This window comes from Microcaecilia unicolor, chromosome 4 (assembly GCF_901765095.1).
Source record: "Microcaecilia unicolor chromosome 4, aMicUni1.1, whole genome shotgun sequence".
Taxonomy (NCBI): domain Eukaryota; kingdom Metazoa; phylum Chordata; class Amphibia; order Gymnophiona; family Siphonopidae; genus Microcaecilia; species Microcaecilia unicolor.
In genome coordinates this window covers 339837708-339858820 of record NC_044034.1, presented here as the reverse complement: position 1 = coordinate 339858820, position 21113 = coordinate 339837708, and the positions used below count along the sequence as shown (strand labels likewise).

General features: G+C 47.8%; 1 protein-coding gene across 1 annotated transcript in view; it reads right to left on the bottom strand.

The window, feature by feature from the left end:
- Positions 1 to 21113, bottom strand: part of LOC115469455 (dynein light chain Tctex-type 3-like) — a 51211-nt gene that overhangs the window by 8492 nt on the left and 21606 nt on the right. The window contains exons 3-4 of the mRNA XM_030202123.1: positions 12178 to 12301; positions 2937 to 3014 (exon numbers count right to left, since the gene is read on the bottom strand). Of these exons, the coding sequence (XP_030057983.1) occupies positions 2937 to 3014; positions 12178 to 12301 (202 nt within the window). The remainder of the gene's footprint in view (positions 1 to 2936; positions 3015 to 12177; positions 12302 to 21113) is intronic.

Below are 21113 nucleotides of genomic sequence, written 5' to 3'. Positions count from 1 at the left end.
CAGCTGCTCCCACATCAGAGAGGAGAAAAATGACCATGGCCTCAGGAAGGAGGAAAAAAAGCAGTCCAAGTGAAATAGAGCCGCAGCTATCAAAAGAAGAAACCCTGCAATCCAGTACCTGGAGTAAATGCAGCAGAGGGAAAAATGCCCCTGCAAGCAAGGGCACAAGACAAAGGCTGCCTATACAGCCAGGAAAGAGTAGGCCAGGCTACCTGTGAGATGTTGCCCCGTAGATCAAGGTAAGGAGGAAATATGCTTCCCCCCTAGGAAAAGAGGACAACCCATGCCAGCATAGCCAAGGCCTCAGAAAGAGAAGTGAGCTGCAGAATGAAAACGCAGCTGGGAGGAGTAGCCTGGAGAAAAGCACCTAAGAGATGGCTGCAAGGGCAACTGAGAGTGACCTGGGAGCAATGAGGTCCAGGCTTCTTCTGAGTGGGAATTCGCCATGCAAGGAGCTGAGACCCAAAACCACAAAGGCAGACAAGGAACTTCTGCCAGTCAAGGGAACTGGCACCATCCGCACTACAACAGCCTGAAAACTGCGAAGACACAAAAGGAGAATAAGCAATCCATTATTGCAGCCTTTGACCAAAATGGCTGGCTGCCGCTGACTGAAGAGAGGTACTATATAAAAGCACATCAAATCTCTCCTGTACTAGCCCAATGGTACTGTCCTGAAAACACAAACCCCCACACAGGCTGCTCAAAAAGAAATAGTGTACCACTGAAGGTGAACTAACCCGAACAGCACAAACCTAACAGAGGGGAAGAATGAAAGTTCATACTCAACAATTTGCCGGCCTTATTTGATTCTGATCAGATGGCTAAATCCAGGATACCCCATCTACTCCAGAATGCCACATAAACAGATAAAGCAGCAGATGGAAACCTTCAGGATGATGTGCTGTCTTCCAACATTTTTTTTCAAAGTTCCGTGAGGAGGAGGAGGAGGAAGGAAGGACGTGGCGGGGGGGGGGAGGGGAGGAGGGACCTGGCACCACCAGGTTTACCCCAAGTCAGGCACTTCTACTGGCCTAGACACCCCCAAGCTCAACTGAACCAAGGAACCTGGCAAAAACCAGGAATTTGTGAGAGACCGCCCACTACCTGTTGGAGATACAGAATACTGACTGACCAAGGAGCATAACGTCATATGTAGCAGAGATCAGTTTGGCACTCTATCTCCACCTGCTGGTAGAAGGTCATAACCCACAAGTCTCTGGCTTTGTCTGCTACCAACAAGGAACTGGGTTTAAACCAATCCTTGGAACAAAGTCTGTAAAGCATTATTTGCCATGTATATTTGGAAAAGCCAACCCTTATCCCTAGCTGTGAGTAACAAGGAACGGATTTATTCTTTGGTATTCTGCAGGTACTTGTGATCTGGACTGCTGTCAGAGCTGGGATGCTCAGTTTGATGGACATTTGGTCTGATCCAGTATGGCACATCTTATATTCTTATCTTAAATCTCTCAAGCTTCTGCACTTGGCTCTGCAGCGATGGCATAGCCAGGTCTTTTGGATCAACATTCTGCAGCAGTCGCTCATGGCAAATGAAAACAACCCACAGAAATTCTCTAATGCAATGCACTGTATGTCTGCCTAAAGTCAGTGCTTTCTGTGCTCTGTACTATAGCATAAGGAAGGAGAGAACCAACTTCAATGCTGTAATTTGTCTTCAAACCAGGATTGTGGAAATCACATAGTATGTAAACAAGCAGTCAGCACAGCCTGCTATGCTCAACGTAATTCATTAATGTGTCTTCTACCTTCTGTCCTCTTCCATACAGCCCAAGCAGAGCCACTTTAATAATATTTTTAATCCACTTTGATATGTTCTTGAAGCAGTGATAAAGGTGGTAATATCACTTGTTTTATCATACTTACCTTAATATTGCCTTATCTCTTATTTGTCCTGTTTGTCTGTCCTAGATTGTAAGCTCTGTCGAGCAGGGACTGTCTCTTCATGTTCAAGTGTACAGCGCTGCGTACGTCTAGTAGCGCTATAGAAATGATAAGTAGTAGTAGTCTTTGGGATTCCAGAATCTTGCTATTGTTTGGGATTCCGGAATCTTGCTACTCTTTCTCCTTATCTCGTTTGTCCTGTTTGTCTGTCCTAATTAGATTGTAAGCTCTGTCAAGCAGGGACTGTCTCTTCATGTTCAAGTGTACAGCGCTGCGTACGTCTAGTAGCACTTTAGAAATGATAAGTAGTAGTAGTAGTAGTAGTAGTGGTAATAACAAAAGCAGAGGTGAGGTTGCACAAAGGAAAGGGAACTGCACATCTGACTGCTAACAGACTCCTTTGATTAATTAAGGAAAAATAGAGGAAAACAGCTAAGCTTTTTCCACTAGAAGAGACATAATTTGTGGACAGTACAGCATCCAACCCAAAGGTAACAAAAATTAAGGTCTGCAGGGGAGGTTGTCATTTGGCATAGATGTTTCAAAGTTTCTTCTGAGTAACTGGATGCTTTGCCCTAAGGAATATCAACCATGCACCCCTGCCCTACTCTTCTCCTAGGTATCCAGCATCTCTCTCCTTCCTTTCTGCCCCCTCCCTAAAGTGCCCAGCATCTCTCTCCCTTTCTTCTGTGCCCTCCTTAACATGTCCAACATCTCTCTCCCTTTCTTCTGCCCCCAAAGTGTTCAGGATCACCCCCCACCCCTTTCTCCGCTACTGCTGGAGCTGAGCTGGAAGCTAAACCTGCAGCAGTGGGCCTCTGAGCATCTGTGCACAAATTCAAGGCCTGCTGGAGGAGGCAGGACACGGCAAGTCTCAAGAATGTGTGCAAAGATTCTCAAATGCCCATCGCTGACAGCAGTTTTAAACGGCTGTCTTTGCCAGTGCCCATGGTGGATGTCTCGTCTGCCTAGTGGTACAACCTGCCCAGTTTACCCTATTTAAGTTATCAGAAGAAAAAGAAGGCTCTTACCATCAGTAGCGTTATCCCAAAAGCAAGAATTTGCTGTGTGCAGACCTGCTCCCGACTTCTGCATAACTGTGCAGGACACTGAAGGACAGGGTTCAAAAATTACTCATAAAAAGGTTTGACTCTGACAAGCAATACAGATATATAATTAGAATACTGTACCTCTCAATCTCAGTGAATAAAACCTTAGAATACCATAACGTTACACTGGAGATATTCCAATATGTACATGAGGGTGATACTATAGACATAGTATGGAGGTAAAAGGCCTTTTCCAAAGCAGTTCCCAAACTCCCACAAAGACTTTGCTTAGTGCAAGACTTCTACTTCATAAGCTTAGCTCTTCTCCCAAGCCTTTAATGGAAGAAGCAACTAGGTGGTTGTACACATACCCCCAGATTCTATATAGCATGACTTAAGTTGCACACGCAAATCAAGTCGTATTCTGGATTTGCGCAAACAACTTTTAACAAGCCAATCAGCAATGGTAATTACCACTTAACAAGCAATTATTGACACCAATTGGCTTTAATTAGAATTTACACACACAACTGCCCAAGCATGTTCTGTAATGTGATGCGCGTAAATTCTGTGCTGCATAATTGAAAAGGGGGGCATGGAATAGGCGGGTTGTGGGTATTTCTAAAAATCTATGGGTGCTGTTATAGAACACACTTGGCGTAACTGCCCGTGACTAAACATAGTTGCACAGACGGGCGCGCGGCATATTCTATAAACTGTGTGGAAATTTAGGTTTAGTCTATAAAGTATGCCTAAATTTAGGCATACTTTACAGAATACGCCTAGGCGCATTTTGTTTCAGCACCAATTTTTTTAGGCGTGATATATAGAATCTAGTCCATAAGGCCAAACACCAGCTGCACATACTGAAGTAGGAATTGCTTATACACTCGTGCAATTTTGCCTTAGTCACCTTTATTCTACTGAACTCTGCTACTCTTGTCTAGGTTTCATCTCTCCTTATACACTATGCTATTAAGATGTTTTAATATGTATTGTGTTCACATTATAAGTACACGTAGCATACTACACCACAATGTGTACTGTTATTTGAATATGTTTACCACTGTGACTGTCTATTGCCTAGGTTTGCCTTATTCTAGTAGTATGAGAAAAAGAGGAAGTCCTCTGTCGATGATGAACAAGTGCAGAACAAACCGAGATGGTCAAGGGATAGAAAAACAAATCTGGTTTTCATTAAAGGCTTTTTTTGTAGAGAGGACCTAACACGGCTGGGTTTTTGGCAATATTGCCTGCATCAGGGGTCACAGTCTCTCCCAAAATCACATAGGGACAATGTTAGTATCACACAGGTTGTTTCCACCTTACAAAGGGCTTTGAAGTCTTAGTAGAAAGACTGCTAACTCTCTGCAATAGAATTAACTTCAAAACCCTTCCTGTGTAAGGTGGAATGTGTAATACCAATATCAACCCTATGTGATTTTGTGAGAAACTGTGATCCCTGATTGCAGACAATATCGCTAAAGCCTGGCCGTGTTGGGTCTTTTCCACAATAAAGCCTTTGATGAAAACCAGATTGCTTTTTCATCACTTCCCTCGACACCTCTCTTTGTGTTGTACTTGTTATTCTTGCCGTATGCCACCTTGGGTGAATTTCTTAAAAATGTTTTTTAAAAGATAGCAAATAAATCCTAATAAATAAATAAAAGACACGGGTCACGTGGTGATGGATATGAAGTTATCACTAAGGAGGCTAGAGCTTTTCAGCTTGGAGAAGAGATGGCTGAGGGGAGACATGATAGAGGTATATAAAATAATGAGTGGAGTGGAACAGGTGGATGTGAAGCGTCTGTGCACTAGGACTAGGGGGCATGCGATGAAACTACAGTGTAGTAAATTTAAAACAAATAGGAGAAAATCTTTCTTCACCCAACGCATAATTAAACTCTGGAATTCGTTGCCGGAGAACGTGGTGAAGGTGGTTAGCTTAGCAGAGTTTAAAAAGGGGTTAGACGGTTTCCTAAAGAACAAGTCCATAAACCACTACTAAATGGACTTGGGAAAAATCCACAATTCCAGGAATAACAACTTGTATAAAATGTTTGTACGTTTGGGAAGCTTGCCAGGTGCCCTTGGCCTGAATTCGCCGCCGTCGTGGACAGGATGCTGGGCTCGATGGACCCTTGGTCTTTTCCCAGTGTGGCATTACTTATGTACTTATTAATTTGCAATTTATGTATGTATTAGTATCTATTTACTACCTTTTTGAAGAAATTCACCCAAAGTGATGTAAAGCAAGAATAAGCTGGACAAAGGCAAAAAGACAACTGCGGCTGTTAAGTATTCAAACAGGACACATTAGGGTATAGTGTGTTACTTACAGTGTCAACACAATACACATTAACAATTAACAGAATGAGGAGTTAAGATGGTGAAAGAAGCAGACGTGGTGGAGTGAGCTCTGTTGGCTTGGGCTGTTTGTCTATGGAGCTGATCCCGACGGGGAAACGGAAAGGCAAGGCATGTACCTTTCCCACTGAGGATGGTGATGCCATCCCTCCTGGACAACTGACCTTAGACCAATATGTGGTTCCCTTGTTGGAGGTAGCCTCGGTTTCTGTATGCTGTTCAGGAGAGCCTGTGCAAGCTGAAAAAAGTGATTACTCCTTCAGCCCTGAGGTACGCTGTACTCCCCCGATACCCAGAAGCGAAGTGGAGGAGTGGCCTAGTGGTTAGGGTGGTGGACTCTGGTCCTGGGGAACTGGGAAACTGAGTTCGATTCCCACTTCAGGCAAGAGCAGCTCCTTGTGACTCTGGGCAAGTCACTTAACCCTCCATTGCCCCAGGTACAAATAAGTACCTGTATATGTAAGCCGCATTGAGCCTGCCATGAGTGGGAAAGCGCGGGGTACAAATGTAACAACAACAACCAACAAGGTTTATCTGACCAGTGCTTCATCGGATGGTGTCAGAACCCCGGGTTTGGATAGCGGGACAACCTCAAGAATGGGACCGGCTTCAGTCATTGATCCTGTATTGCCTGGAATGTTGGCTACCCCTGGAGGTGTTATGAGTCCCGGGAGTGACCAGAGCTCTGGCACCATTGGTTCAAGGCCTATAGAAACTCAGGCAGGTGTATCGGGTATGGGTTGAAGTTCTGGCGGCCACTGGAAGACTGGAGAAATCTATGTCAGAACATTTGGATAAGTTTGGTGAGAAAGTTGTATTGCTGCAAACCCAAGAGATGGCATCCAAGGAGGGACTGAGTCACTCTGCCGTTGTTTTGAGGAACTTGGAAAAGCAGGTTGGACAGTTACAAACTGTTCAAAGAGTGCTTGTCAAGGATCAACTTCTGATTCATGGTAAACTGGTGTCCACTGAGAATTAGTTGAGGTGTTTAAATTTAAGCTTTGTAGATTTTCCCAAATCTCCTCTATGAGTGTTATAAATTACAGCAGACACTATGCCTCCTATCTCAAGGGCTTATTATATACCATCTGGGAACCAGCAGGCAGCTGTTTCCGAGGACAGTTTGGAATTGACTAACTTTCAAGAAAGCTCCCCAACAGGAGGTGGTCTCTCGTGCAACTTTAATATCAATGTTTGCCCTTGAGCCGTAACTGGGTTTTGAGACTTTATTTCTGTCACAAGGATGATTTGTTTTTGGGTCATATAATTTTTATATTTCTTGATTTCTCCCATGCCACACAGATGAGACGCAAGGTCTTTTTGGCCTCAAGACTGCAGATAGTGGAATTGGGGGCTACTTCTTTCCTACAATTTCCTTGTAAATGTTGTATTAAATTTGAGGGTAATAATTATGTCTTCTTTGATCCTAAACAATTGAAAAGTTTTATTGATGGCTAGAAGTATCCATCTAATTCAGTGGCTGCTATGTTTTGCATACGAACAGCTTAGACATTATATAGCTTCACTCCCCCGAGCTGCACTTGGTGTTGATCTGACCACTAAGATGGGGGATTTATTCGAGATGATATCAGAGGATCCTATTTCGATATCCATATTACACAAAAGGCTGTTACTGGCTAGGCCACAGGGAGATCTCACACGAGTGGCAGCAAAGTGGACAGCAGACACACAAAGAGGGATCACCCCGGGAGATTTGTTGAAGGGTTGGAGGGGAGTCCTGAAATGGACGCAAAACGCAAACCTTCGAGAATGCCAGGTCAGAGTGTTATACAGGGCATACACCTCTCAGTCTCGACTGTGTCAGATGGGATATATAGAATCAGCCCAATGTAGACACTGTGGGGCGTCGGATAATAACTTCTACCATGCTTTCTGGAAGTGCTCAGCTATAACAGCTTTCTGGACCAGGATAGTTAAATATTTAGAAAGGATAGGAGGGAAAACGGTTAATCAGCCGCCTACGAGTATTCTGTTGGGTTGTCACGCTCCAGTGGAGGGGGGTACGAGATACCAGAATGTAATGGCCCATAACGCTTTTTTGGTGGGCATGAAGTGCATACTTGTTAACTGGACACAAGAACTGAACCCCTCTTTTTGGCAATGGAGGAATCGCTTACATGACTTACTTATGATGGAGCTCCAGGACTCTCTGCTTAACCTTCAGACACAAAGCAATTTTTTCCTTACCTGGGAAGGATATATTAACACCTTGTCCCATAGGGCGAGGAGTCATATTATTAATAAACTTGGAGCATTGTCCAAGCTTCCCTCGGCAACTAATGGAAACTAAATGGGAATAGAGTCATTTTCTTACCACCTTCTAGGAATTGGAAAGAACAGTAGAGCAGACCAAGGCGGGGGGGAGGGAGGGTTTAGGAGGGGGGGTAGTGGGGGGGGGGAAGTCTATTTGGAGTTATATTAGCTCTTCCCCAGTATGGTACAGACATCTTCCGGGGAGGGGTAGGAGGGTCATCAGACCACAGGCCCCCTGGCTCTCTTGCGGAGGGGAGTAAATTCACACATTATGGTTTGATCTTAATTCAAGGCTTTGTGAATGTAAAGCTGACACCTGAAGGTGGTTATATTTTGGGGGTCAAAGCATTTGAACATATGGTGTCAATTGGTAGAAGGGAAAGATGGGGGGGAAAGGGTTGTTGGGAAATTGCTGTTAATAGATCTTGTTGATTAAATGTTAGTTAATAGTACAAAGGGGGGGGGATAAAGTTAAAAGATTAATGGAGATGAGTAATATCTTACAATTTCCGTACTTGGTGTGTGTTGATTGATTGTAGAGACATTTACATTATGTAAACACCATTTTTGTGCTTCATTAATAAAAACTGTTGAAACCTAATTCAGTGGCTGCTATTACTCCTTCATAAGTACCACTAATGGATGTGCCACCTCCTTTATTATGTGATACTCTTGATAAGTTTTGACATTTAATTTGTTTTTCCTTTTTTAGGGCCCTTTGTGATCTCTGATAAAGAGCACTTTTCCTGCTCTTCCCTCTCTTATTTCCTTTATAATGTAATGTAACAGTTTCCCTTTATATTCATTTTCTATTTTTTTGAGATTTGATTGTGTTTTGCAATATAATTTTCATATTCAAGCTTATCATGAAATTTTGAATTGAAAACTATGTTAAAAAAAACTTCCCTCTCTGATTTCATTTATGTTGTAACAGTTTCCCTGTATATTTATTTTCTGTTTTGAAATTTGATTGCATTTTGCAATATTATTTTCATATTCAAGTTTATCTTGAAATTTTGTACTGAAAACTATGTTAAAAAAAAACAACACAAAACAAAAACAATCAACAGCATAAGGTGTACGTGGAGGTGAAGAATACAGACCAGTGATTCACAAACCTATCCTGGGGGGGGGGGGGGGGAATCCAGTAAAGTTTTCAGGATATCCACAATGAAAATTAATGAAATCAATTTGCATACACTGCCTCCTTGGTATGCAAATCTCTCATGCATATTCATTGCAGATATCCTGAAAACCTGATTGGATGGGTTCTTCCTAGGTCATGTTTGGGAACCCCTGACATAGACAGATAAAAAAAGGAGTTTAATAGACATGACGGTAACTAATTTAAAGAAAAATTGCACTTGGAGTCAGAAAAGATGTATGAAAATTATCTCAGCTACAGCTAGTTCTTGGCTCTTCTCCCAAGTCTTTAATGGAAGAAGAAGCTACCTTTTTCCTAAACTATAGTCTTACACTCCCAGAAATGCTTCCTTAATGCATTCCAGAACATGGGAGGCAAGTTGAGAGGTAGAAGGTGTAAGAAACCTACTATATCTTATCCACAACATGGACGCACATAGCAACAACCACTGACACCTGTCACAGTTCCTCGGTTCAGATTTGAAGGGCATAAAAATGGGGTCTATTCAATACAAGTTGTTGGTCCCAGTCCAGTTGCCAGTGAACAGTTCTACCAACAGAATTTGGCACAATCCGATACCCTTGGCAGTGGTTTCGGCACAGGCAGAGAGACTAGATTCTCCTCTCATCAACAGAGGTGGTCCCTCTAGAGCAGTGGTTCTCAACCAGACAGACAATAACGATGTGTGTGACACATTAACTTTGTGGCTGAATAAAAACAAAGCCTAAATATTTCATTGTTAAAAGTGATTCATGGGAAATAGAAAATATTTTTAATAACTGTTATCCAAATTAGTTATTACTTTTTTCCCCCTCATAGAAGTCTTAATTTTCACTTACTTCATAAGTGACTACTCTGATTAGAAAAATAACCTGCCCATACAATAATGGTAAAAAGAATGGGCTCAGTATTGAAAAAAACCTGCTAACTGGAAAAGTGTCGGCCAGTGGAACGTTCAGCTGCACTAACTGGATAGCGCTAGGGAATGCAAGGTGAAAGGTAATGGATTTGATATACCGCCTTTCTGTGGTACAACCAAAGTGTTTTACATTTTACTCCTGGGAGAATTCTGCATAACTATGCAGAACAGAATTTTTTGCAGAATTTCCTACCCCCGTAGAACAAGCACAATTCTATGACTCTTGTGCAGAATTCTGCGGTGCCGCCACTGAGTCTCTCTCCCCCTCCTCCTCAGAGACTACATGGCAGGAGGAGGAAGAGGATGAACTGCTACATATCGGGTCACTTCCTCCTCCTCTGCCAGCCTAAACTCGACTGTTTATGTAAACTGTGGGGCTGTAGGCAGGCCAGTGCGGCTCACCTAAACAGTCAGGTGTAAGCTGGCACAGGAGGAAGTGACTTAAGTATGCAGTAGTTCACTTCCTTCTCCTCCTCCTGCCACACAATCTGTGTGGGGGAGGGGAACTTGGGAGAGAGTTGCTGATGCTGAGTATGCTGGAGGACAGAGCAAGGCAAGAGCGCGCCATGGGGAGGGGAGACAGAGCAAGGTGAGTGCGCGCCATGGGGAGGGGAGTCAAGTGAGTGAGTGTGCACCATGGGGAGGGGAGACAGCGCAAGGTGAGAGTGCACCATGGGAGGACAGACAGCGCCATGGGGAGTTGGAGGGAGACAGAACAAGGTGAGAGTGCACAATGGGGAGTTAGAGGGAGACAAAACAAGGTGAAAGTGTGCCATGGGAAGGAAGGAAGGAAGGGGTAGCAGAGCAAGGTGACCATGGGGCTCATTTTCAAAGCACTTAGACTTACAAAGTTCCACAGCAACCTACGGAACTTTGTAAGTCTAAGCGCTTTGAAAATACGCCTCAGTGTGCCCTGGGGTTAGGGGAGGCAGCAAAAGCTGAGAGCACAATGGGGCGGGAGGGGACAGAGAAAGTAGAGTATGTGACATGGGGATGGGAGGGGCAGCAGAGAAAGCTGACTGTGTGTGCCACTGGTATGGTGAGAGTGCAAGCTTGAGGATGTGCCATGGGGAGGGTGGGGGAGAGATACAATGATAGCTGGGGATAGGAGGAGAAAGAATCAGAGATGGGAGATGTGCCTGGGGGGAGGAAGAATAACAGGTGGGAGTATTGCATGGGAGAAGAATTTGGGGGCAGACAGAATTAGAGGTCATGCTGGGAGACAGGGAGAGAGAACTGCAGTTGGATTTGAGAGGGGAGGGTGTAGCCCGAGGAAAGAAAAGGCAGGAGGGAATTTCAAGCCTTAGGATGGTGAAATTTTGTGCAAAAACACAACAAATAATCAATTCAGAATTTTGCAGAATTTAAAAATGTTGTATGCAGAATTTTCAAAAGAATTTCCCCAGGAGTACACCCTGCCTCGCTGGTCACTCATCGCCCTCCTGCCCTTTCTTATCCCCTACTTAGTTTTCCATACCTCCTTTCATCGCCTCCCCAACTCCTCTATTTTTTCCTACCTTCTCTCATTCCTTCACACTCCTGCCCCTTTCTTCAGTCTCTCAGCCCTTTTCTTGCACCTTCACATCCTGCATACTTTCACACCATCTTTCCAAACTCATCTCAAATACACCATCCCATTTAACACACCCCCTACACATACTCCCACACCCAACTGCTTGCCCTCACTACCACCCAATCCATGAGTCCCTGTTCTCTCTCACCCCTCAAGTTTCCACCTAGTCTCAATCCTGAAAGCTATTATTTTGAGGAGGGCACTTGGCATTCTATAGGAGGGGAACCCTATGAATGGCATTGCACCAGGTTCATCTCCACTCTCTCGTTTCCCGGAGGCTCACCTTCTTACTCTACCCTACCCCATTCTTGTCCCCTCTCTCTTTCCCCTTTCAATACCCTTCCCTGCCAGTCCTCTTAAAACTCACCCTCTCCACCCAAAGATCAGAGTTGGCAGAAAAGAGAGAGTAACAGTAGTGATTACAGTCACAGAGGGAGCAGGACACCACATTATTGGGCAAGATCTACAGTGGTGATCAGACTGGTGGCAGCAGCAAGTGCAGATAGATGTAGGATGTGGGGGGGAGGGGGGGGAAAAGCAGACCTGAAAATTTTCAAATTGCCACTGACAACAGAAGGCATCACAGGGGGCAGCGTGGAAGCAAGAGATCGATTATGGAGATGTCAAACACCTGACTCCCAATTCTCTGCTCACCCCAGCCTGCAAGAACACATGGTTGTTAAGGAAAGCATGGGCTTATTGTCTATGTCAAACGTCGGTGACACACCTCCCTGCACTTGGTCAAACACTGGTTGAGAACCACTACCCTAGAGCAGGCTGGCGGAACAGCATGGGAAACATGCATTACTGCTTCTGCCCACGCTCTGCCGCTTCTCAGGATAAATGGAGGACTTTGGATTCCAGCAATGTCAATCAAAGCTTTTCAAGAGCACTGCCAAGCACTGAACGTTTAATTTATTATTAAACAAAGATTTGTACGTACCAATGTACTTGTACATTTTTCCCAGCTTGACGAGATGTGTGAGACACTGTTCCACTACCGCTGCCATCCACTGATTGATTTTGTCTTGGTCATAGCTTAAACCACCCAAGATGACATCAACACACTGAAACAGAGAACAGATGAACGGTGACGTCTGGTGAATTTCACTGTGAGAGAATTTGCCATTTTGACCCAGTTCTTCAATTCACTTCATACCTGCCAGAGACCTACTGGTTTCTATATAAACATTTCTGCTATTAGTCACCTTCTAGACCTTAATTAGTTATTTCAACCCCTGATAATACATTGGTTTACTGATCTGCTTGACCCATTACACCCACCCTCTGCACATCATCAGGTGACTGAATATTCAACAGTAACTCCCCTGTGCATGCTTCTGACCTCAAGACCTGTCATGCTAGACCCTGTGAAGAACAGACGAACTACTGCCAGCCCTGAACCACAGCAGCAGCTGAAGCCCACCTTCAGGGTACAAAATAGTGGAGGAAGAAAGTACTTTTCAGATCAGGCAGCCTCCATCCTTTTGCTCAGAGATATAGGAATGGCAGAAACTAAAACAGGGGATTGCAATATAACTAACTAAGAGGAGAAAAATATACCACCAGAGGCTGGGAGAAGGGGAGACAGAATTGAGCAGGGAGAAAAAAAAGTGTTTTTCTCCATTATTGTATAAATGACCAAAACACTGCATCTGCAGTACTGTACACCGAGAAATGCTTTCTGCACTGCAACTTTGTTTTTCTGTGTTTTGAAGAATCTATTCAAACTGTCACTTAAAGATGATTAATCCTACGGGATTTCGGATAGGAATTTGGAACAATTGATATGCAGGGCTTATGCCGTAGGGAAAAAATGTATACTTAGACACTGGATGCAGGTGGAACCACCCTCCTTCTGGCATTGGAGAAATAGGTTTCATGAATTGATGCTATGGGAGGCCAGGGAAGCCCAGGGCACTTCCAAGAAAGGGTATGATACATACCTGTAGCAGTTGTTCTCCGAGGACAGCAGGCTGATTGTTCTCACGACTGGGTTGACGTCCGCGGCAGCCCCCACCAACCGGAAAAAAGCTTCGCGGGACGGTCGGCACGCAGGGCACGCCCACCGCGCATGCGCGGCCGTCTTCCCGCCCGTGCGCGACCGCTCCCGCCAGTTGAATAACTAGCAAAATATGAAAACACACAACTCCAAAGGGGAGGAGGGAGGGTAGGTGAGAACAATCAGCCTGCTGTCCTCGGAGAACAACTGCTACAGGTATGTATCATACCCTTTCTCCGAGGACAAGCAGGCTGCTTGTTCTCACGACTGGGGTATCCCTAGCTCTCAGGCTCACTCAAAACAAGAACCCAGGTCAATTGAACCTCGCAACGGCGAGGGTACAACAGGAAATTGACCTACGAAGAACAACTAACTGAGAGTGCAGCCTGACCAGAATAAATTCGGGTCCTGGAGGGTGGAGTTGGATTTAAACCCCAAACAGATTCTGCAGCACCGACTGCCCGAACCGACTGTCGCGTCGGGTATCCTGCTGGAGGCAGTAATGTGATGTGAATGTGTGGACAGATGACCACGTCGCAGCCTTGCAGATCTCTTCAATAGTGGCTGACTTCAAGTGGGCCACTGACGCTGCCATGGCTCTAACACTATGAGCCGTGACATGACCCTCAAGAGTCAGCCCAGCCTGGGCGTAAGTGAAGGAAATGCAATCTGCTAGCCAATTAGAGATGGTGCGTTTCCCGACAGCGACCCCTAGCCTGTTAGGGTCGAAAGAAATAAACAATTGGGCGGACTGTCTGTTGGGCTGTGTCCGCTCCAAGTAGAAGGCCAATGCTCTCTTGCAGTCCAATGTGTGCAACTGACGTTCAGCAGGGCGGGTATGCGGCCTGGGGAAGAATGTTGGCAAGACAATTGACTGGTTAAGATGGAACTCCGACACCACCTTTGGCAGGAACTTTGGGTGGGTGCGGAGCACTACTCTGTTGTGATGAAATTTGGTATATGGAGCATGAGCTACCAGGGCTTGAAGCTCACTGACCCTACGAGCTGAAGTAACTGCCACCAAGAAAATGACCTTCCAGGTCAAATACTTCAGATGGCAGGTATTCAGTGGCTCAAAAGGAGGTTTCATCAGCTGGGTGAGGACGACGTTGAGATCCCATGACACAGCAGGAGGCTTGATAGGGGGCTTTGACAAAAGCAAGCCTCTCATGAATCGAACGACTAAAGGCTCTCCAGAGATGGCTTTACCCTCCACACGGTAATGGTAAGCACTAATCGCACTAAGGTGATTCCTTACTGAGTTGGTCTTGAGGCCAGACTCCGATAAGTGCAGAAGGTATTCAAGCAGGTTCTGTGCAGGGCAAGAACGAGGTTCTAGGGCCATGCTCTCACACCACACGACAAACCTCCTCCACTTGAAAAAATAACTCTTTTTAGTGGAATCCTTCCTAGAGGCAAGCAAGACCCGGGAGACACCCTCAGACAGACCCAACGCAGTGAAGTCTACGCCCTCAACATCCAGGCCGTGAGAGCCAGGGACTGAAGGTTGGGGTGCAGCAACGCTCCGTCGTTCTGCGAAATGAGAGTCGGAAAACACTCCAATCTCCACGGTTCTTCGGAGGACAACTCCAGAAGAAGAGGGAACCAGATCTGACGGGGCCAAAAGGGCGCGATCAGAATCATGGTGCCGCGGTCTTGCTTGAGCTTCAGTAAGGTCTTCCCCACCAAAGGTATGGGAGGATAAGCATACAGGAGGCCTGTCCCCCAATGGAGGAGAAAGGCATCCGACGCTAGCCTGCCGTGTGCCTGAAGTCTGGAACAGAACAGAGGCAGCTTGTGGTTGGTCTGAGAGGCGAAAAGGTCCACCGAGGGGGTGCCCCACGCTCGGAAGATCTTGCGTACCACTCTGGCATGGAGCGACCACTCGTGCGGTTGCATGACTCTGCTCAGTCTGTCGGCCAGACTGTTGTTTACGCCTGCCAGGTACGTGGCTTGGAGGAGCATGCCGAACCGACACGCCCAACGCCACATCCCGACGGCCTCCTGGCACAGGGGGCGAGATCCGGTGCCCCCCTGCTTGTTGACGTAATACATTGCAACCTGATTGTCTGCCCGAATTTGGATAATTTGGCAGGACAGCCGATCTCTGAAAGCCTTCAGTGCGTTCCAGATCGCTCGGAGCTCCAGGAGGTTGATCTGCAGATCCTTTTCCTGGAGGGACCACAGACCCTGAGTGTGAAGCCCATCGACATGGGCTCCCCACCCCAGGCGAGATGCATCCGTCGTCAGCACTTTCATGGGCTGCGGAATTTGGAATGGACGTCCCAGGGTCAAATTGGTCCGGATGGTCCACCAGAGCAGTGAAGTGCGGCAACTGGTGGAGAGGCGGATGACATCTTCTAGATTCCCGGTGGCTTGGAACCACTGGGAAGCTAGGGTCCATTGAGCAGATCTCATGTGAAGACGAGCCATGGGAGTCACATGAACTGTGGAGGCCATATGACCCAGAAGTCTCAACATCTGCCGAGCTGTGATCTGCTGAGACGCTCTGGTCTGCGAGGCCAGGGTCAAGAGATTGGTGGCCCTCGCTTCGGGAAGGTAGGCCTGAGCCGTCTGGGAATTCAGCAGCGCTCCTATGAATTCCAGAGACTGAGTTGGCTGGAGATGGGACTTTGGGTAATTTATCACAAACCCCAGCAGCTCCAGAAGTTGAATAGTGCACTGCATGGACCGGAGGGCTCCTGCCTCCGAGGTGTTCTTGACCAGCCAATCGTCGAGATATGGGAACACGTGCACTCCCAGCTTGCGTAGGTAGGCCGCTACCACCACGAGGCACCGCTGAGAAGGGCGGAGAGTTCCTCTGCAAGTACCTGCTTGTGATGGGAGCTGAAAGACTGAGCTCCCGGAGGACAATTTGGAGGCAGGGAGGTCAAATTCAGGGCGTATCCGCACCGCACTATTTGGAGAACCCACTGGTCGGAGGTTATGAGAGGCCACCTTTGGTGAAAGAATTTTAACCTCCCTCCGACCGGTAGATCGTCCGGTACGGACACTTGTAGGGCGGCTATGTTCCCATGGATCCAGTCAAAAGCCCGTCCCCGGCTTTTGCTGTGGAGGCGCAGGGGGCTGCTTAGGCGCACGCTGTTGACGAGAACGAGCGCGCTGGGGCTGTCCCTGTGCCTGACGAGGCCTTCGGGCCGGCTGGTTGTACCTACGCTTTGCAAAAGAATAGGGTGCAGCCTGCCGGGCCCGGGAAAAAACGCCCGCCCGTGGGGGCGGGTGCTGAAGGCGCCCGGTGGGAGAGCTTGTCGAGAGCGGTTTCCCGCTGATGCAGTTGGTCAACCATCTGCTCGACCTTCTCGCCAAAAATATTATCCCCCCGGCAAGGGACGTCAGCCAGTCTCTGCTGGGTGCGGTTGTCCAGGTCAGAGGCACGCAGCCATGAGAGCCTGCGCATCACTATACCTTGGGCCGCAGCACGAGATGCCACGTCACAGGTGTCAAAAATCCCCCTGGACAGGAACTTTCTGCACGCCTTCAGCTGCCTGACCACCTCCTGATAAGGCCTGGACTGCTCCGGCGGGAGCTTATCGACCAGGTCCGCCAGCTGTTGCACATTGGTCCGCATGTGAATGCTCATATAGAGCAGGTAAGATTGGATGCGGGTCACGAGCATGGAGGATTGGTAGGCCTTCCTCCCAAATGAGTCCAGAGTGCGAGCCTCCCGCCCCGGGGGCGCCGAGGCGGTATCCCTCGAACTCCGTGCCCTCTTGAGAGCAGAATCCACGACCGCTGAGTCATGGGGCAATTGGGGCCGCATGAGCTCTGGGTCAGAGTGGATCCTGTACTGGGACTCTGCTTTCTTTGGAATGGTGGGGTTAGTTAGTGGTCGCACCCAGTTCCGAAGCAGCGTCTCCTTCAGGACATTGTGCAGCGGTACCGTGGAGGACTCTCTAGGTGGTGATGGATAGTCGAGGACCTCGAGCATCTCGGCCCTCGGCTCTTCCACAGAGACCACGGGAAAGGGAATGCTTATAGACATATCCCGCACAAAGGAGGCAAAGGAGAGACTCTCAGGAGGTGAGAGCTTCCTCTCCGGTGACGGCGTGGGGTCCGAGGGAAGGCCCGTAGACTCCTCTGAGGAGAAATATCTCGGGTCCTCCTCTTCCCCCCACGAGTCCTCATCCTCGGTATCGGACATTAGCTCATGTAGCTGAGTCCGGTACCGGGCCCGGCTCGACGTCGAGGCACCAGGGTCTCGGTGTCGTCGAGCGGTGGACTCCCGCGCCGGCGGGGACGGAGCTCCCTCCATCGACGTCGACGGGGACTCCACCTGCGTGGCAGTCGAGACCGGCACCGCAAGCGGCGGCGGTGTCGACAGCCCCGGCGCCGGGCTAGAGCTCGCCGGCGCCACAGTCATCGGCGCCGGGGGCGCAAGCACCCCCGGGGCCGGCACAGCCTGGCGCATCAGCCCTTCCAGGATCCCCGGAAGGATGGCTCTGAGGCACTCGTCCAGGCCCGCTGCCGAGAAAGGCGGGGGGGCCGGTAAGGGTGTCGGTGCCGGAAGCTGCTGGGGCCCAGGAGACGGCACCGAGGTGCCGGAACCCCGACGCGTCGGTACCTCCACAACCGACGGAGACCTCTCCTCTCGATGATGACGCTTCGGCGTCGACTCCTCTTCGGGGTGCACCGAGGGCTCCCGGTGACGGCGCTTCTTATCCTTCTTTCGGTGCACGTCACCGGGGCCGGAGGGCATGGAGGAGGAGGAGGTCGATCCCCCTCGGTCTCGAGGTACCGGGTCCGACAGGGTTCGGTCCCGTGGCTCACGAGTTGAGGGAGTAACCGGGGCCGATTGCCCACGCGGTCTCTCTACCCCACTCTCGCCGGCGGACCGGCGGGCCGACGGGACCTGTTCTCCTGGGGTCGCTGCCATCGGTGCCGATGTCTCGGGCATCGATACCGGTACCGAAGAACCGGCCTTCGATACCGATGCCGTCGAGGTCGACGTCGAGGGGCCGGCGCAAGTTCCAAAAAGACGGTCCCGCAGAACTTGCCTCGCAACCTGAGTCCGTTTCCGGAGACCGAGACACAAAGCACACGACTTGAGGTTGTGCTCCGGCCCGAGGCACTGGAGGCACCAAGCGTGGGTGTCGGTCTGCGAGATCGGCCGGCCGCAGCGACCACACTTCTTAAATCCACTCGGGACCTTCGAGGACATCGACGGAAAAATCGCGTCGGCGAAGTCAAAGTCGGCAATGGTGGCTAAAAACACACCACGAAAATTGAAACCGACCGAGCGGCTACTAGGCCGCAACGAGGCGTCCCCGCTGGAAAGCGAGGGAAAAGGAGGAGCGCGTGCTCCACACGCGCAAAGTCTTTTTTTTTTTTTTTTAAACGAAAGAAGTAAAATAATAAAAGGAAGCCAGATAGGCCAAAACGACGATCCGCGTAAACGCGGTCGAAAAATCCGGCGGCTGAGTCGAGAGAGAGGCTAAAGCACAACTCTCTCAGTCGCGGGAAAAAAATAACTGGCGGGAGCGGTCGCGCACGGGCGGGAAGACGGCCGCGCATGCGCGGTGGGCGTGCCCTGCGTGCCGACCGTCCCGCGAAGCTTTTTTCCGGTTGGTGGGGGCTGCCGCGGACGTCAACCCAGTCGTGAGAACAAGCAGCCTGCTTGTCCTCGGAGAAAAGAAGGAAGTTTATTTCCATCTGGACCAAGTACTTACAAAGTATATCCCATAAAGCGAGAAGTGCAATATTAAATAAATTTTCCACATAGGGGACCATAAAGGAGGGAGAGGATAATGGTAACTAGAGTTCAGTAACACAACATAAGGCAGAGCAACTTAACCAACACCGTAGCACAGGAGTGAGTGGGAGATGTAACTGAATGGCTCATGAAGTGAATGCGGAATATTTCATGATAAAGGGGGGAGGGGGGAAGGAGATGAAAGGGAGGGAGATATTAGATAAGGGGTTAACCGCGATACAAATACAAGTTATTATTCTTGGAAAGTGCAGATAGCGGGTAATGTTCATTGTTGTTTATTGTTCTATTTTGATACAAGGATTATGTTAAAGACAGTATTAAGAAGGAAAATGTAAATCAAATTTGATGATAATGACCGCGGATTAGTGTACATATGACTGACAAAGTTTAAACGATTAAGTACTTAATCAAATGATTGTGTTAATCTGTGGCATCATCAATAAAAACTTTGAAACATTAAATATAAAAGTTAAACATAGAGCACAGTAAAAGAAAAAAAGGGGGGAGGGGATAAAAGTTATATAAAAATTTGATGACTGTACGTAATGCTGTATTCTTGAACTGTTGCTCCACTGAGTTCTGTAAAATTGCATTGATGCCGCTATGTTAAGGTGGATTTGTACTTTTTTGACTTGTCATCAATAAAAATCGTTGAAACATAAAGATGATTAATCAACATTAACCTCGTTGGAATAATAAATTAACCAGATTTCACCATTTCAATACAGAAACTTTGGTAGAGGAACATTATCTTTATAGTATAAAACCAGGAAAGTCAGAAAATTCTGTTTTTTGCTCGAGCTGTGCTAGTTTCTGCTGCTTTATCCCTCCCCAGATGGTTATGCCTAGGTTACCAAGAATTCCTTGCTAGCTCCAGGGATAAAGGGGTGCTTCCTTTGAGGTACTAAGGCAGCACCACTAGTTAGTCAATATGGGCTGAAAATGTAACAACCGTCTTTCTTCTTCTCCACATTCAAATACACCAGGGGCAAGGGCGTAGTCAGACCTTGACAGAAGGGGGGGGCCATCCCAAAGTGGGGGGGGGGGGGCACATTATGGCCCACCTCTCTGGCGCCGCCCTCCCACCACCACTTCCACCTCTCCCCTCCTGCTGCTGCTTCCCATCCCCGCGCCGCCGCTCCCCCTCCCACCCCCACTGCGAAGGTACCTTGGCTGGCGGGGGTCCCCCATCCCCTACCAGCTGAAGCCTTTGTCCTACGCTGGTCTCACATTTCCTGGCGCCCTGTCCTGTTTTCAGTCGATGTGCACGCTAGTTTTAATGAAACTGAGCATGTGCGCTCAGTTTCACTAAAAAGAGCGTGCACAGCGACTGAAAACGGGACAGGGCGCCAGGCAATGTGAGACCAGCGCGGGACAAACACTTTAGCTGGCGGGGGTTGGCCAAACTGGGGGCCCCAGAGCCAACCCACATTTAAAAGATCTTGTAAATTCAAGCAAAACATAAAATGCATCCTATAACTTATTAAAATTTAACACAAAACAATAGGCATAATTTGTAAAATAGGTAAGAAAATCAGTCATTTCAAACCATGTAAAAATAGTAAACCTGCCAGAGCTCAGTTCCATTTTATGTTCGATTGTTTGTTCTAAAACTGAAAACAACGTTCAGTTGATGTGCTGATGACAGGAGTTCCAAGCAGAGGGCAGGCAACACGTGTCAATTTCAGCCACATGTGGGATCTCTGTTGTCACTAGATAGTGACAGACGAGTAGAATTCCTTGTCTGAGCTCAATATGTATGTATCCACTTCAATCACAGATGCTGTTTCCTGACTCATGAAATAAGTCTCAGAAAAAAAAAAACCTGTCTTGTTTTGGACATTTTGTTGGTGATTCTGCAACTGGCTGCACCTCGACTACAGCTTGATCTGCTCTCACTGTTCCACCCAAGGAGGTTTAATTGTCAGAAGACAAGGGAGCATGCTTGGTCTGAAGCCAGCATGCAGAGCTTGCTGCCAAATTGAGTCACCCAAAAGGGAATGGGACTGGGACTTGATATACTGCCTTTCTGTGGTTTTTGCAACTACATTCAAAGCGGTTTACACAGTACGTACACATACTTAATTGTACCTGGGGCAATGGAGGGTTAAGTGACTTGCCCAGAGTCACAAGGAGCTGCAGTGGG